At 46.4% G+C, this 14,135-nt stretch overlaps 1 protein-coding gene across 1 annotated transcript in view; it reads left to right on the forward strand.

The window, feature by feature from the left end:
* WDFY4 (WDFY family member 4) overlaps window positions 1-14,135 on the forward strand; it is a 204,254-nt gene that overhangs the window by 85,990 nt on the left and 104,129 nt on the right. The window contains exons 28-36 of the mRNA XM_081864118.1: window positions 587-686; window positions 1,344-1,549; window positions 2,474-2,643; window positions 3,389-3,514; window positions 5,402-5,563; window positions 6,593-6,775; window positions 9,690-9,810; window positions 11,494-11,651; window positions 13,472-13,701. Of these exons, the coding sequence (XP_081720244.1) occupies window positions 587-686; window positions 1,344-1,549; window positions 2,474-2,643; window positions 3,389-3,514; window positions 5,402-5,563; window positions 6,593-6,775; window positions 9,690-9,810; window positions 11,494-11,651; window positions 13,472-13,701 (1,456 nt within the window). The remainder of the gene's footprint in view (window positions 1-586; window positions 687-1,343; window positions 1,550-2,473; window positions 2,644-3,388; window positions 3,515-5,401; window positions 5,564-6,592; window positions 6,776-9,689; window positions 9,811-11,493; window positions 11,652-13,471; window positions 13,702-14,135) is intronic.

Below are 14,135 nucleotides of genomic sequence, written 5' to 3' on the forward strand. Positions count from 1 at the left end.
TGTTGTTTTAGTGTTTATAATATTAACTTGCAAGATATGGATTTGTTTTGTTTTGTTTTGTTTTTGTTTGGTTTTTTTAGTTTTCGAATGTTGATTTTCCTGTGTTGTGTATTGTTATTTTTTGATATCTTTCGTGTTGTTGTTGTGTGGGAAATACTAATAAAATTCATTTTTTAAAAAAAAGAAGATGGGAAGGACTGGCACTGTGTTGAATATTCAAGACGTTCCATTTATGAAAATAAATAGTGAACAGCCCCAGTGATTTCCACAGCTGCAGTGATGCAGCTTGCCTGTTGCCAAGGCTACTACAGCAGGGATGAGTGGACTGGATGAGTGTGTTAGATTCACACTAGGGGCGCAGAAGGGATGGAAAGGCTGGCAGCATCTGGAGAGACCATGTTGGCTTATTGCTGCCTTAGAGTGCGGCTCTTTTAGAAATAAAACAATTCTCATATTCAATTTTAGTTCTCGACTGTTGCAAACCTTTAGGAACTAATTCACTTTCGCCTCACCGGGGGGACAAATAAGATTAAACCAGGTTGTTCCGAACTTCATGCACATCTGTTTTCTGTCTTCTGATTTTTAGGCTTAGGCCAAACATCTGGAAAAATGATTTGGCTACGAAACCAGCTGCTGAGAATGCTGCTAGATGTGATGCGTTCCGATCAACTTTATTTTTCCTCCGAGTAAGTAGGATTATGGGGCAGAGGAAGGTGAGAGGTGGGGCAAGGCACCAGATGTTGGTGTCACACGGGGTGCTACTAAAATTCGAGATGCCAAGGTCCGTCGCTGGTCCTGACAGAACAAATGTAATAGTGTGGTATTGAATTTCACCCTGTGGAGTGCCAGAGAGCTTTGTGAAGCTTGTAACTATGCTGAATTCCCAGTGCCCGGCTGAATTACCCATGTAGTGCCATGGGCACAGGGCCCTTTACAAGAATCAAACATTACCAATTGTGTCTCTAAGGTAAGGTAAAGGGACCCCTGACATTAGGTCCAGTCGTGACCGACTCTGGGGTTGCGAGGGAGCCGGCGTACAGCTTCCAGGTCATGTGGCCAGCATGAGTAAGCGGCTTCTGGCGAACCAGAGCAGCGCACAGAAACGCCGTTTACTTTCCCGCCGGAGCGGTACCTATTTATCTACTTGCACTTTGATGTTCTTTTGAACTGCTAGGTTGGCAGGAGCAGGGACTGAGCAATGGGAGCTCACCCCATTGTGGGGATTCGAACTGCCGACCTTCTGATCGGCAAGTCCTAGGCTCTGTGGTTTAACCCACAGCGCCACCCGCGTCCCGCATTGTGTCTCTAGGTGGCATCTTTTAACCAGGTTGTTTTCCACACAGGATCCAAGAAGAGGTGTTCCAGACTCTGGGGCCCGACTGGTTCATGATGTTCACACAAAGCCATGTACACCCAAGCACAGTTGTGCTGGCTGTGAAGTTTCTACTCCATTTTCTCCACAATCGCACACTCCTGCATAAATTTAAAGAGGGGATGATGGCTGGCCTCTGGCTTGAGAACAGCTCAGCAGGGCTGAATATTTTGATGGGTAGGTCCTAAGTACTGTATTTTTCGCTCCATAAGATACACCTGACCATAAGACACACCTAGTTTTTAGAGGAGTAAAACAAGAAAAAATATATTCTGAACGAAACAGTGGATGTATGATTTTTGTGGTTCATGCTGTGGCCACAGACATGTGATCTGATGGTGAGTTTGGGGTAGCCCAGTGCAAAAATCCTGAGGATCCATGTGGATCCGTGCTTTGTAACCACGTTTTTGCACCATTGCGGCCCCAGGAAACAGTGGGTGTGTGATTCTTTTGGTGCAGGCTGTAGCCATGGACATGCTATGTGATCTGATGGTGAATTTGGGGTGACCCAATGTAAAAATCCTGAGGATCCATGGGCTTTTACCTCCCCCCCTCCCAGGCAGCCTCCACTAGCGTCCTTTATCTCTCTCCTGATCCCACCGATCAACTGTTTCCTTTCAACACTCCCTTCCCTCTTGTTTTCCTTAGTGTCTTTTCCTTAGGTGAAACAGTTTTTTGCTCCTCCTTTTCTTCTAATTTCTCTCCTTATTGCTTTAGTCTTCCTGTTTCCCCCCTTTGCAAGTTTGCTGTCTTTACTTCCCCTCTCCCAGGCAGCCTCCTTTATCTCTAGCGTCCCTTATCTCTCTCCCCAATCAGCAAACTATCAGCAGCTTTGTTTCAACCCTCCCATCCCTCTTTCAAAAAAAGAAGAAGCATGATCTGCTTTTTGCCCCTGGGCAATTCAGCTCCAGGGACCACACATTCACTCCATAAGATGCACAGACATTTCCCCTTACTTTTTAGGGGGGGGGGAGTGTGTCTTATAGAGCAAAAAATACAGTATACTTGTTCTTGTTACATCAAGCCTGATCAATGTTCTGCCATTTCTGAGTGGTTTAGGAGAGCCTTACTTTTGTTGTTCTTGTTGTTGTTTTTATTTAGATAATTTAAAGAGTTGCCCCCATACCTCTGAGTGCAACCCATACCTGCTGCCTGGATTTGCAGAGCTCAAAACATTTCTGAGCAAGTTTGTTCATGTCCCTGAGATCTACTTTCTTCTGTCGGGATTGTTTTTGGCCACCCCAATGTTTGAGCCACCAGATGAAACCAAGGTAGGTTCTTGAAAAGTAACATTTCTCCATAACAGATGAAAAACGGACCTGGTTGATAATTATGCCAGAATGTTGATCTCACTAATTTCAGGACATCAGTCAATGCTCTGTGTGCTGGCAATATTCTGCACAAAAGCAATTTTGTGGTTCTACGTATGGTTGCATCAAGATTATTTTGGTGCGATGTGCATAAGTCTAGCCCTTCTCAGTAAAACGCTACACAGAGAAGGCTCTTAATAAAGCCAATCATGGGTGGTTTTTTGCAGTAATTAATGTGTAGTGTGGAAATGCAGAGAGGGAGAGAAGACATGAATAAATCGGAGGAATTGACAGCCATGACCAAGCAAGCGAAGCACAGTGTTTGTGCTTAACAGACTGCTTTACTCCAAGCGGTCCTAGGGTGGATTTCAAAAATGTCACAATTAAAGTACAATTTACATAAAAATAATAGAACCAAGCAACCAATAACAGCAGCAAAAGAGCAGCACACAGCAATGCAATTTCAGAAACCTTGAAGATGAATGCTGGTTTCGATTTGGAAGCACGACGAGGCGATTTGAAACTCCAGAACGTAATGAGAATTTTGGAAGCATCCCTATTCTAAAATTCGAGACTTCCTCCGTACTCACTACCCCGTATGTCAAACTTAGCAGTTTGGTTGTTTGGTGGAGGAATATGTAGCTGCTGCGTTTAGACACGGAAGCAAGTCGTCCTCCTGTAGATTCACAGTAAACCCTTCTTTCAGGCAGATTTGGACTTGATGTTACAATGGCTGCTGCACAACCACTGTAAGGATGCTGTAGCCAGAGTTGGATTGTGCCCGGAGGGAGCGGTTCTGCTGCTTGAGATGGTGAAGTCCATAGTGAAACAGGTGAGCGCTGTACTGGGAATGTTGCGGGCTAGAATTGGATAGGCTGGAGGGATGCTTGAGGGCGAAACACCCATGCTGCAGTGGGAAGGGGAAGACTGCCAAATGGTTGGCACTTGGAAGTCAGGCAAAGTGAAGTTACCTTTGAAGGTGACCCAGAAACTACAATTTATCCAGAATGTGGCAGCTAGACTTGTGACTGGCAGTGGCCGCCAAGACCATATTACACCGGTCCTGAAAGACCTACATTGGCTCCCAGGACGTTTCCAAGCACAATTCAAAGTGTTGGTGCTAACCTTTAAAGCCCTAAATGGCCTCTGCCCAGTATAACTGAAGGAGCGTCTCCACCCCCATCGTTCTGCCCAGACACTGAGGTCCAGCGCCGAGGGCCTTCTGGCAGTTCCCTCTCTGCAAGAAGTGAGGTTAAAGGGAACAAGGCAGAGAGGGTCTTCTCGGTGGTGGCACCCGCCCTGTAGAATGCCCTCCCTTCAGATGTCAAGGAAATAAACAACTACCTGACTTTTAGAAGACACCTGAAGGCAGCCCTGTTTAGGGAAGTTTTTAACGTTTGATGTTTTATTGTGTTTTTAATATTCTTTGGAAGTTGCCCAGAGGTTATTATTATTATGGAGTAATCACCAGAACAGGGACGCAGGTGGCACTGTGGGTTAAACCACAGAGCCTAGGCCTTGCCGATCAGAAGGTCAGCAGTTCGAATCCCCATGACAGGGTGAGCTCCCATTGCTCGTGCCAACCAAGCAGTTTGAAAGGACATCAAAGTGCAAGTAGATAAATAGGTTCCGCTCCAGCAGGAAGGTAAACAGCATTTCCGTGTGCTGCTCTGTTTCACCAGAAGCGGCTTAGTCATGCTGGCTACATGACCCGGAAGCTGTACGCCGGCTCCCTCGGCCAATAAAGCGAGATGAGCGCCGCAACCCCAGAGTCGGCCACGACTGGACCTAATGGTCAGGGGTCCCTTTACCTTTAATCACCAGAACAAGGAGCATGAAATCCTAGCAACTTTGCTGCACTGGTTGGGGTAGCTGGTCCAAAAACATCCGGAGGATCACCTGTTTCCCCATCCCTGATCTAAACTGATCCTAGCATGAACACATGACTGGCTCAAACGGAAACAGGGAGAAATTGGCATGGGGTGATTGAAAACTGCCACTGCCATAAGTTGAACATGACCAACAAGCCGTCATGTTAGTTAAAGCAGGAATGGGGAACTGTATCTTGGGCAGAGGGCCAGGTCAAAAAATGTCCAACCCTCCATTGATCACTTTGACTGTCAATCATGTGATGTGACTTTGCAAAAATGACCCTGGAGGGCAGATGTTTGATGTTTTGCTGTGCTTGATGTTTTAATTTGTTGGAAGCCGCCCAGAGTGGCTTGGACAACCCAGTCAGATGGGTGGCATGTTAATATTAATAATAATTAATAATAAGGCCTGCAGCAGAGATTTCTCATGCTGGGTTAAAGGCTTCTTGAATCGGTATGTTAATAGAGAAATCCTGTGTTTGTATCCAAGGGACGCGGGTGGCACTGTGGGTTAAACCACAGAGCCTAGGACTTGCCGATCCGAAGGTTGGCGGTTCGAATCCCCACAACAGGGTGAGCTCCTGTTGCTCGGTCCCTGCTCCTGCCAACCTAGCAGTTCGAAAGCACGTCAAAGTGCAAGTAGATAAATAGGTACTACTATGGCGGGAAGGTAAACGGCATTTCCGTGCGCTGCTCTGGTTCGCCAGAAGCGGCTTAGTCCTGCTGGCCACATGACCTGGAAGCTGTACGCCGGCTCCCTTGGCCAATAAAGCGAGATGAGCACCGCAACCCCTGACTCGGCCACGACTGGACCTAATGGTCAGGGGTCCCTTTATGTTTGTATCCAGACTCCAGCAGGTACAGAGGATTCCTGGGAGATCACTTACCCAGGGCACATCATGCAGTTCATCTACCTCGTATATCACAAATACTCCGAGGATCCTCTTTGGTACAACTCTGACTTCCTCCAAGCTTTGGCCCTGGTCATCTTTCCCTCTGCAGTATCTCAGGTATGAACAGCCAATTGTTTCATGGGCTTATTATACTGATTCTGTCCCTCAGAAGACAGCGAAGTAGCAGCTGTTGACATGAGCAATAATTACGTATCTGTGCCCTTAAGTGCAGGATTGTTTTGTTTCCTAAACATATGGCCAGAGTGAGGGTCAAGATCCTAGCATGGATCCCCCTCCACTATTATACAAGTCTGGATCATGCCCTTCCCATCGAAAACCATCTCTGTGTCTTTTTCTATTAGAAACTGATGACACTTTTGTTCTGATAGGACTTTAACGTATAACAATTTTTCCTTTCTGTTGCTTCTAGCTTTTAATGTATACAGTGCTTATAAATAATAAATAATATTTTTTATTTATACCCCGCCCTTCCTGGTTCAGAAAACCAGGCTCAGGGCGGCTAATAACAAATTTAAAACACTTAATTGTAGAAGCAGCATAAAATACAGTATGAAAAAATGAGTAACAGTAAAATTCAAAGTTCAGAAATCAATTTGGGGAAAATCCATCTAATAAGCATTAGATAGTCACCAGGGCTAGCTGGCTGAATCAGTCCTACTTAGCCTCAGATCTGCTAAAATATTAAATAAAAGTATCCAGTTTTTAAAATTATGATATTGCATTGTACTAACTATTATTATTACAGTGGTACCTCGGGTTAAGTACTTAATTCGTTCCGGAGGTCTGTTCTTAACCTGAAACTGTTCTTAACCTGAAGCACCACTTTAGCTAATGGGGCCTCCTGCTGCCGCTGCGCCACCGGAGCACGATTTGTGTTCTCATCCTGAAGCAAAGTTCTTAACCTGAAGCACTATTTCTGGGTTAGCGGAGTCTGTAACCTGAAGCGTATGTAACCTGAGGTACCACTGTATTATTATTATTATTATTATTATTATTATTATTATTATTATTATTATTATCTTCTGCACCACCCTTTTCTATGAGGAGCCAAGAATGAATGCCGCTATCCAGTCCAAAATACTGTTTGAAGAATGTCACTCCCTGATTCTTTTTCTTTTTCTTCAGAGTAGCATTTCACCTTCCAACAGCCTGGCGACTGACTCTGACAGTAAGAAAAACGATGCCTTTTCCGCTTCCCTGCACCCTGCTAGGAAACAAGTGTGGGACTTCATCCGCCTCCTCCTGATGGAAAAAATGCTCGTTTTCTCCACTGAGAGACAGTGGCACCCCTTGGAGTTACTTCTTGAGGTCGGATCCATAGGACAAAAATAGCACCCATCCCTTGATGCCGTGTCCTTCATAGGATGACAGGGGGTTAAAGGGGAGGAGCTGTTTGGAGCCCATGGGATGCTGGAATCCACTGCTAATAATATTTGCGTTGCGATTCCTGCCCCCCTCCCCAGTTGGAATAAATAAAGACACTGGACACCAGAATTTAGGTTAATGGGCGAAAAATGGCCACAACTTTATTGGTTACAGGTAAGAGTGGTATTGGCTTTAGGCATTGGTCCTATCAGACTACAGTGGTACCTCACAAGACGAATGCCTCAAAAGACGAAAAACTCGCAAAACGAAAGAGTTTTTCGTTTTTTGAGTTGCTTCGCAAGACGGATTTCCCTATGGGCTTGCTTCGCAAGACGGAAACGTCTTGCAAGTTTGTTTTCTTTGTCTTGCAAGTTTGTTTCCTTTTTATTAAAACCGTGCATTCACTTCGAGGAGCAACTCATAGCACGCGGTGTGGTAGCCTTTTTTTGAGGTTTTTGAAGACTTTGGTGATTTTTGAAGCTTTTCCAAAGTCCGTGCTTCGCAGGACGAAAAAATCGCAAGGCGAAAAAACTCGCGGAACGAATTAATTTCGTCTTGCGAGGCACCACTGTATCCGGCATAGAACCGGAAAGGGTTAACACCAACAGGGGGAGCCCCTGAGATGCACATCCCTAGGCGCTCCCTGTGGGGTCACCCCTTGGGAGTGCGCTTTAGGGCCTGGCCTCCATAGGTTTCGGACGAGGCAAAGCCCCCTGGAGTCCTTTATTGGACTACCCCTAAGCATTTGGGGGAGGTGATGGCACTCCTCCCCCCTGACTCATCTGCATAACAATACCCCTACCAATGCCTAACCGCCAAAAGCAAAGGCGTTGTGACGTTTTGCTATGAGGTAAGCGAAAAAACCAAATGGCTTCCAAAAGAATGCCAATTAGCCAAGTGGAAAAACTCCTACCAGGCCCCTTGCGGCTACCAACCAAGGTCCATAGCAAAGTCCGAGTGCAAACCTAGAGGGTGGGTGGGTGGGAAACCGCAGCTGGCTGAGGGAAAGAAAGGGGCGATCCCAGGCTGCCCCGACCTTAAATGACCCGCTTAGCCGATTGGCTGGCTCAGGGAATGACGCAGCCCAAGGATTTCCAAGTCGCGCGGATCTGCAGCCAGCCTCGCGCGGATGTAGGTGGGCGTGAGCCCGCAACCCCCCCTCCTTATGTCGGGAGTGGCTCAATAATCATCATTTTATTATTTGTACCCTGTCCATCTGACTGGGTTGCCCATAATGCTTCCAGCATTATGAAAACACAATAAAACATCAAACATTAAAAACTTCCCCAAACAGGGCTGCCTTTAGATGTCTTCTAAAAGTCAGATAGTTGTTTATTTCCTTGACATCTGACGGGAGAGCGTTCCACAGGACGGATGCCACCACTGAGAAGGCCCTCTGCCTGGTTCCCTGTAACCTGGCTTCTCGCAGTGAGGGAACCGCCAGAAGCTCCTCAGAGCTAGATCTTAGTGTCCGGGTTGAAGTGTAGATTAGCCAATGGTCTGAAGTGTTCCTGTCTGATGGTCAAGTGGGACAGGTCCCTGTCAGTAGCAGTATTACTTGAAAATAACAACAACAACAACAACAACAACAACAACAACAACAACAACTTATACACCGCCCATCTGGCTGGGTCTCCCCAGTCACTCTGAGTGGCTCCCAAAAGAACATTAAAAACACAATACAGTGGTGCCCCGCAAGACGAATGCCTCGCAAGATGAAAAACTCGCTAGACGAAAGGGTCTTCCGTCTTTTGAGGTGCTTCGCAAGATGAATTTCCCTATGGGCATGCTTCGCAATACGAAAATGCCTTGCGAGTTCTTGCGATTTTTTCCCTCCCCCCCTTTTTCTAAGCCGCTAAGCCGCTAATAGCTGCTAAGCCGCTAATAGCGCTAATCCGCTATGCCGCTAATAGGGGTGCTTCGCAAGATGAAAAAACCGCAAGACGAAGAGACTCACGGAACGAATTAATTTCGTCTTGCGAGGCACCACTGTAAAACATTGAACATTTAAAACTTCCCTAAACAGGGCTGCCTTCAGATGTCTTCGAAAAGCCAGATTGTTGTTTATTTCCTTCACATCTGAAGGGAGGGTGTTCCACAGGGCGGGTGCCACCACTGAGAAGGCCGTCTACCTGGTTCCCTGTAGCTTCACTTCTCGCAGCGAGGGAACTGCCAGAAAGCCCTCAGAGCTGGACCTCAGTGTCCGGGCAGAACGATGGGGGTGGAGACGCTCCTTCAGGTATACTGGGCTCCTAACCAGCAGAGCCTTGAGGAGCAGTGGACAGGAAAAGGGCTGCTTTGAGCTCCCCCACCATTCCCCCCCCGCTCTTTTCACATGAACTGGGGCTCCATACACAAGCGTGCAATGTAAAGTCTGCCGTATGGGCTTGAGGATTCATCATTAAAAGTTCCTTGGAGACTCTTGACTGGGAACAGGATTTCTCGTTGTTGTTGTTGTTGTTTAGTCATTTAGTTGTGTCCGACTCTTCGTGACCCCCTGGACCAGAGCACGCCAGGCACTCCTGTCTTCCACTGCCTCCCGCAGTTTGGTCCAACTCATGCTGGTAGCTTCGAGAACACTGTTCAACCATCTCGTCCTCTGTCCTCCCCTTCTCCTTGTGCCCTCCATCTTTCCCAACATCAGGGGCTTTTCCAGGGAGTCTTCTCTTCTCATGAGGCGACCAAAGTATTGGAGCCTAAGCTTCAGGATCTGTCCTTCCAGTGAGCACTCAGGGCTGATTTCCTTAAGAATCGATAGATTTGATCTTCTTGCAGTCCATGGGACTCTCAAGAGTGTGGATCTGCCTTACTGGGGCTTCCTGCAGACTCTGATGATTGCTATGTTATTGCTGTGCAGGCTTCTGAGGAGAACGCCACCGCTGAGCAGAAGAAGTGCTTCCAGACAGAGCTATTACTTTCCATCATAGATATCTTCTACATAATTGGCCAAGATGATGGGGAGGCATCAAATGCACAAGGTGAGTGCCACAAGTAGCTAGGTCTACTCCATATCTGTGGAGAAAGAAGGTAGGAAGGCTATGGATTACTGGCCAACATCAAGTGAACCAGACCAACTGATGGTGCTAGAAGTCTTCTGGAACTCAGTGGACTTGGGACTCAGCTACATTAGTAAAATAAAATTCATTAAAAAGCGTTTGAAATGCATTATAACACTGTGACACCAGATGGCGCTGTGGAGTCTTTCAGCAATGTGAAACGTTTTCCACACGTTTTCCTGAAACATTTTTTTGATGTGTCTAGATCCAGCCTTGGTCTGATCCAGGGAGACATTTCTTATGTTCTTTGAAGCAAGAGTGCTCATGACCACTCAACATATATTACCAGTGTCCTGTCTATAAAAATGTAAATGTAAAATGTATAGAGAGGGAGCACAGAAAAAGTGCATTTGAGTGACATTTTTCCCCTCTAGAACTCAGGATAGTCCAATGAATGACAGGCTGCAGATTTAGGACAGACAGAAGGAAGTGCTACTTTACAAAATATTCGTGGGATTTGTTTTCACAAGATGTGGCAATGACTACTATACAGAATAGGAATGAACAAAATCAATATTTCTGGGTTGTGTCATTTTCACGCGGGTTCATAAATCTGTTCCATCACATTTCCTCAACAACCTGTGAATTATTATTATTTTTACAAAGAAAATATGTACGATAGTTTGTATCCATCGTGTATTTTAAAATGTGTTTCCTCACGAAACGCATATTTAAATTGGCATTTTATCACAGTGCATGAATTTCTAAATGTATCGTACCCCAAGATGCAGATTTTAAAAGTACGTTTTGGATATATTTTCTGAGCTGAATTTAAAAGCACTTGAACCTTATAATTGTAACTTCATTCAGTCTCCTTCAAACAAATGACTTCTTCCTTTCCACCCATGGGAGTTGACAGAATCTGTCCGACAATACTTTTTTTTTGGTGGGGTGGGGATTCCAGAGGTTATCTGCAGAGTCCCGCTATCCAAATCATGGGGACGCAGGCGGCGCTGTGGTCTAAACCACAGAGACTAGGGCTTGCCGATCAGAAGGTCGGCGGTTCGAATCCCCACGATGGGGTGAGCTCCCATTGTTTGGTCCCTGCTCCTGCCAACCTAGCAGTTCGAAAGCACGTCAAAGTGCAAGTAGATAAATAGGTACCGCTCTGGCGGGAAGGTAAATGGCGTTTCCGTGTGCTGCTCTGGTTCGCCAGAAGCAGCTTACTCATGCTGGCCACATGACCCAGAACCTGTACGCTGGCTCCCTCGGCCAATAAAGTGAGATGAGCGCCGCAACCCCAGAGTCGGCCACGACTGGACCTAATGGTCAGGGGTCCCTTTACCTTTACTATCTAAATCATTTACCTAGCATGATATAATTTGTGTCTAGCAAGCCATGGGAGCAAATGGTCTGGATGAGGTTTCTTTTTAGACTCTGGATAGCATAGGACCTATGCCACTGGGAAACAACACAGCAAGTCATGTAAGGAGTAAAAGTTCCTAGTTGCCAATGAGGAGCTGGTGTCTAGGGGATGAGCTTGGCTCTTTAATGATCTAACACAGCTGGGTGCATCTGCAAAATAAACTTGCTGTTTTCGACACCCTTTTCCCCTTTTCGATCCACTACGTTACAGAAATAGAAACCTTCTTTTCTACCTTGCAGGGAACATTGGTGCCAAAAATGCTTTGGAGCCGGCCATGCCGTCACTTCTCGTGAATATTTCCTATTTTATCCAGAAGCTGGTAGAGAAGCTTTATGCAGGAATGTTTGCCGCTGACCCTAGAAAAGTTATTCTTTTCCTTGCAGAGCAAGTGATAGTGGTAAGGGGCTTCTTTCCTTACTTTCCAATGCACTTCTACAGTCTCCTGGTGCAGAAAATTATCCTGAATCTTCCTTCTATCAAATTTAATTTCCATGGGAGGAGGGGGTAGTTTTGACCGCCCCCTGGTTATATTCTTGTGCAGTCTATTTGGACGGGGAAAACAGTGGTTGGATACAGAAACTCCCGCACAAGGGAGGTGGGGGTTAAGAATAATTATTGACTGTTTCTGTGATGCACACCAAATTATGCATCTTACCAAAAGCAGTGGGGAAGAAGACAACAGCTTTCTGCTGTCCCATATCATAAACAGTGAAGTGGCTAGACCGCATTCTGCATTTCTGTTTACACTCTTTTGCCAATCAAATGCATGCTTGTGACTCTTAAAATGCAAAAATGAAGCGGGGATAGGTTTTAGACATCCCTTCTAAACTTTTTCAGCAGGGGGCCGGTCCACCGTCCCTCAGACCTTGTGGGGGCCGGACTATATTTTGAAAAAAAATATGAACAAATTCCTATGACCCACAAATAATCCAGAGATGCATTTAAAATAAAAGCACACATTCTATTCATGTAAAAACACCAGGCAGGCCCCACAAATAACCCAGAGATACATTTTAAATAAAAGGACACATTCTACTCATGTAAAAACACGCTGATTCCCGGACTGTCTGCGGGCCGGATTGAGAAGGCGTTTGGGCCAGATCCGGCCCCTGGGCCTTAGTTTGCCTACCCATGCCTTAGGGTGTCTTCCAGCTCTGTTATTCTATGATTCTTACAAGGGCTTCATGGTGGCAAATGATGGGCAGGCATGTCTCCGCTATATGCAGTTTCACCCAAGTCTGTGTCCCCTACCCACAAGTCTTTAAATACCCTTTTAAAGATGGGTGTGAGCAGTGCTATTTTTTTCTTTAGAAAAATGTTTAGGTGTACTCTCATTTTGACTCAAGAAAACCACCATTTTATAGTTCGAATCAGGGGAAATTAATATAGTAAATGGACGAAACTGACCAGTCACCATGCTAGATTTCAACTCCTACTTCACACATTAAACGCCCGCTTCTGTCTGAGACTCAGGAAACACGGTGACAGGAAGTGAGGCCACCATCGGGGGGTAGCAACAGAACTGATGATTCAGTGTGCTAGAGAAGAAACTTTTTTTAAAAAAAATAATAATAATTTATGCTCTTGTTAGATTTACAAAATGTTTAGGGGTATGCATACCCCTGCGTCCCCCCAGGAAAAAAAGCACTGGGTGTTACAGACACTCCAGTCCTGAACAACCAAAACACAATTCGATGAGTGATAACCCAGACACAAACAAATATACATGACAGTGAAGTTGCTTGACAACCTAGAGCAGCAGTTCTCAACCTGTGGGTCCCCAGATGTTGTTGGACTACAACTCCCATCATCCCTGAGCTCTGGCCTTGCTAGCTAGGGGTGATGGGAGTTGTAGTTCAACAACATCTGGGGACCCACAGGTTGAGAAAGGCTGACCTAGAGGAACATGCCTGCTTCCATCTTGAACAAGAAGGCATTTTCAGTAACGACTTAATTTTTTTATTTTTTTGCTCCATGCAAAAAGGGGTCCACTATTTACTAAGGCCAGAATCTTGGATGCTGGGACTAGATCCAAAGGAAAGTTGGCTTTATGCCAGGCATGGGCCAAACTTGACACTCCAGATGTTTTGGGACTACAACTCCCATCACCCCTAGCTAACAGGACCAGTGGTCAGGGGTGATGGGGATTGTAGTCCCAAAACATCTGGAGGGACCCAGATCTGCTACGCTCTGATGCTTCTTATTTTCTTCTGCCAGGTCACAGAAAAGGGTTTTCTCCACAAGGAAGCCGTCCTAAGCATTCTGTACAGCAGCTTGAACCGAGCAATTCTATACTACCTGTCTACTTCTCTTCCTGATCAGCAGAAGCTGCTCAGTGTTCTTCAGACTCTGCAGCAGCAGTGGGACATCATCTTTGCAACGCACAACTCTAGCCTGGACTTCACTATCTGCCTTCTATATTGCCTGTTGCAATTCAGGCCCATGAGGTAGCAGAGCCGTCTTTCCCATAGGGCTTAGTGGTGCGTCGCGCCAGGGCGCTGGCCTCTCAGGGGCGCCCCAGCAAGTGGGGGAGCTGTGCAGCTTTGCCAGTAGCCTCCCCTATCCCTGCACGCCTGCCAACTGCGCCCCGACAACCATAAGGCTGGCAGGCATGCAGCGTCCCTCCCAAGCCTCCTCGGGAGGAGAGCGATCCCCGCAGAGGCTTAGGATGGAAGCTGTGCTCTCCTCCCGCAGAGGTTTGGGAGGGGCGCAACTTCACTCCCAAGCCTCTGCGGGCATCGCTCTCCCACAGCGGCATGGGGGAGAGTTGCGCCCCCCGATGGCTGGCAGTGTGCAGCTACGGCCACCCCAACACTATCCGTGGTGCTGGGTGGATATTTGCACCCCGGCGCTGCATCTGCTAAAGACAACCCTGTGAGGT

Source organism: Podarcis erhardii (genome assembly GCF_964252035.2).
Source record: "Podarcis erhardii genome assembly, chromosome: 5".
NCBI lineage: Eukaryota > Metazoa > Chordata > Lepidosauria > Squamata > Lacertidae > Podarcis > Podarcis erhardii.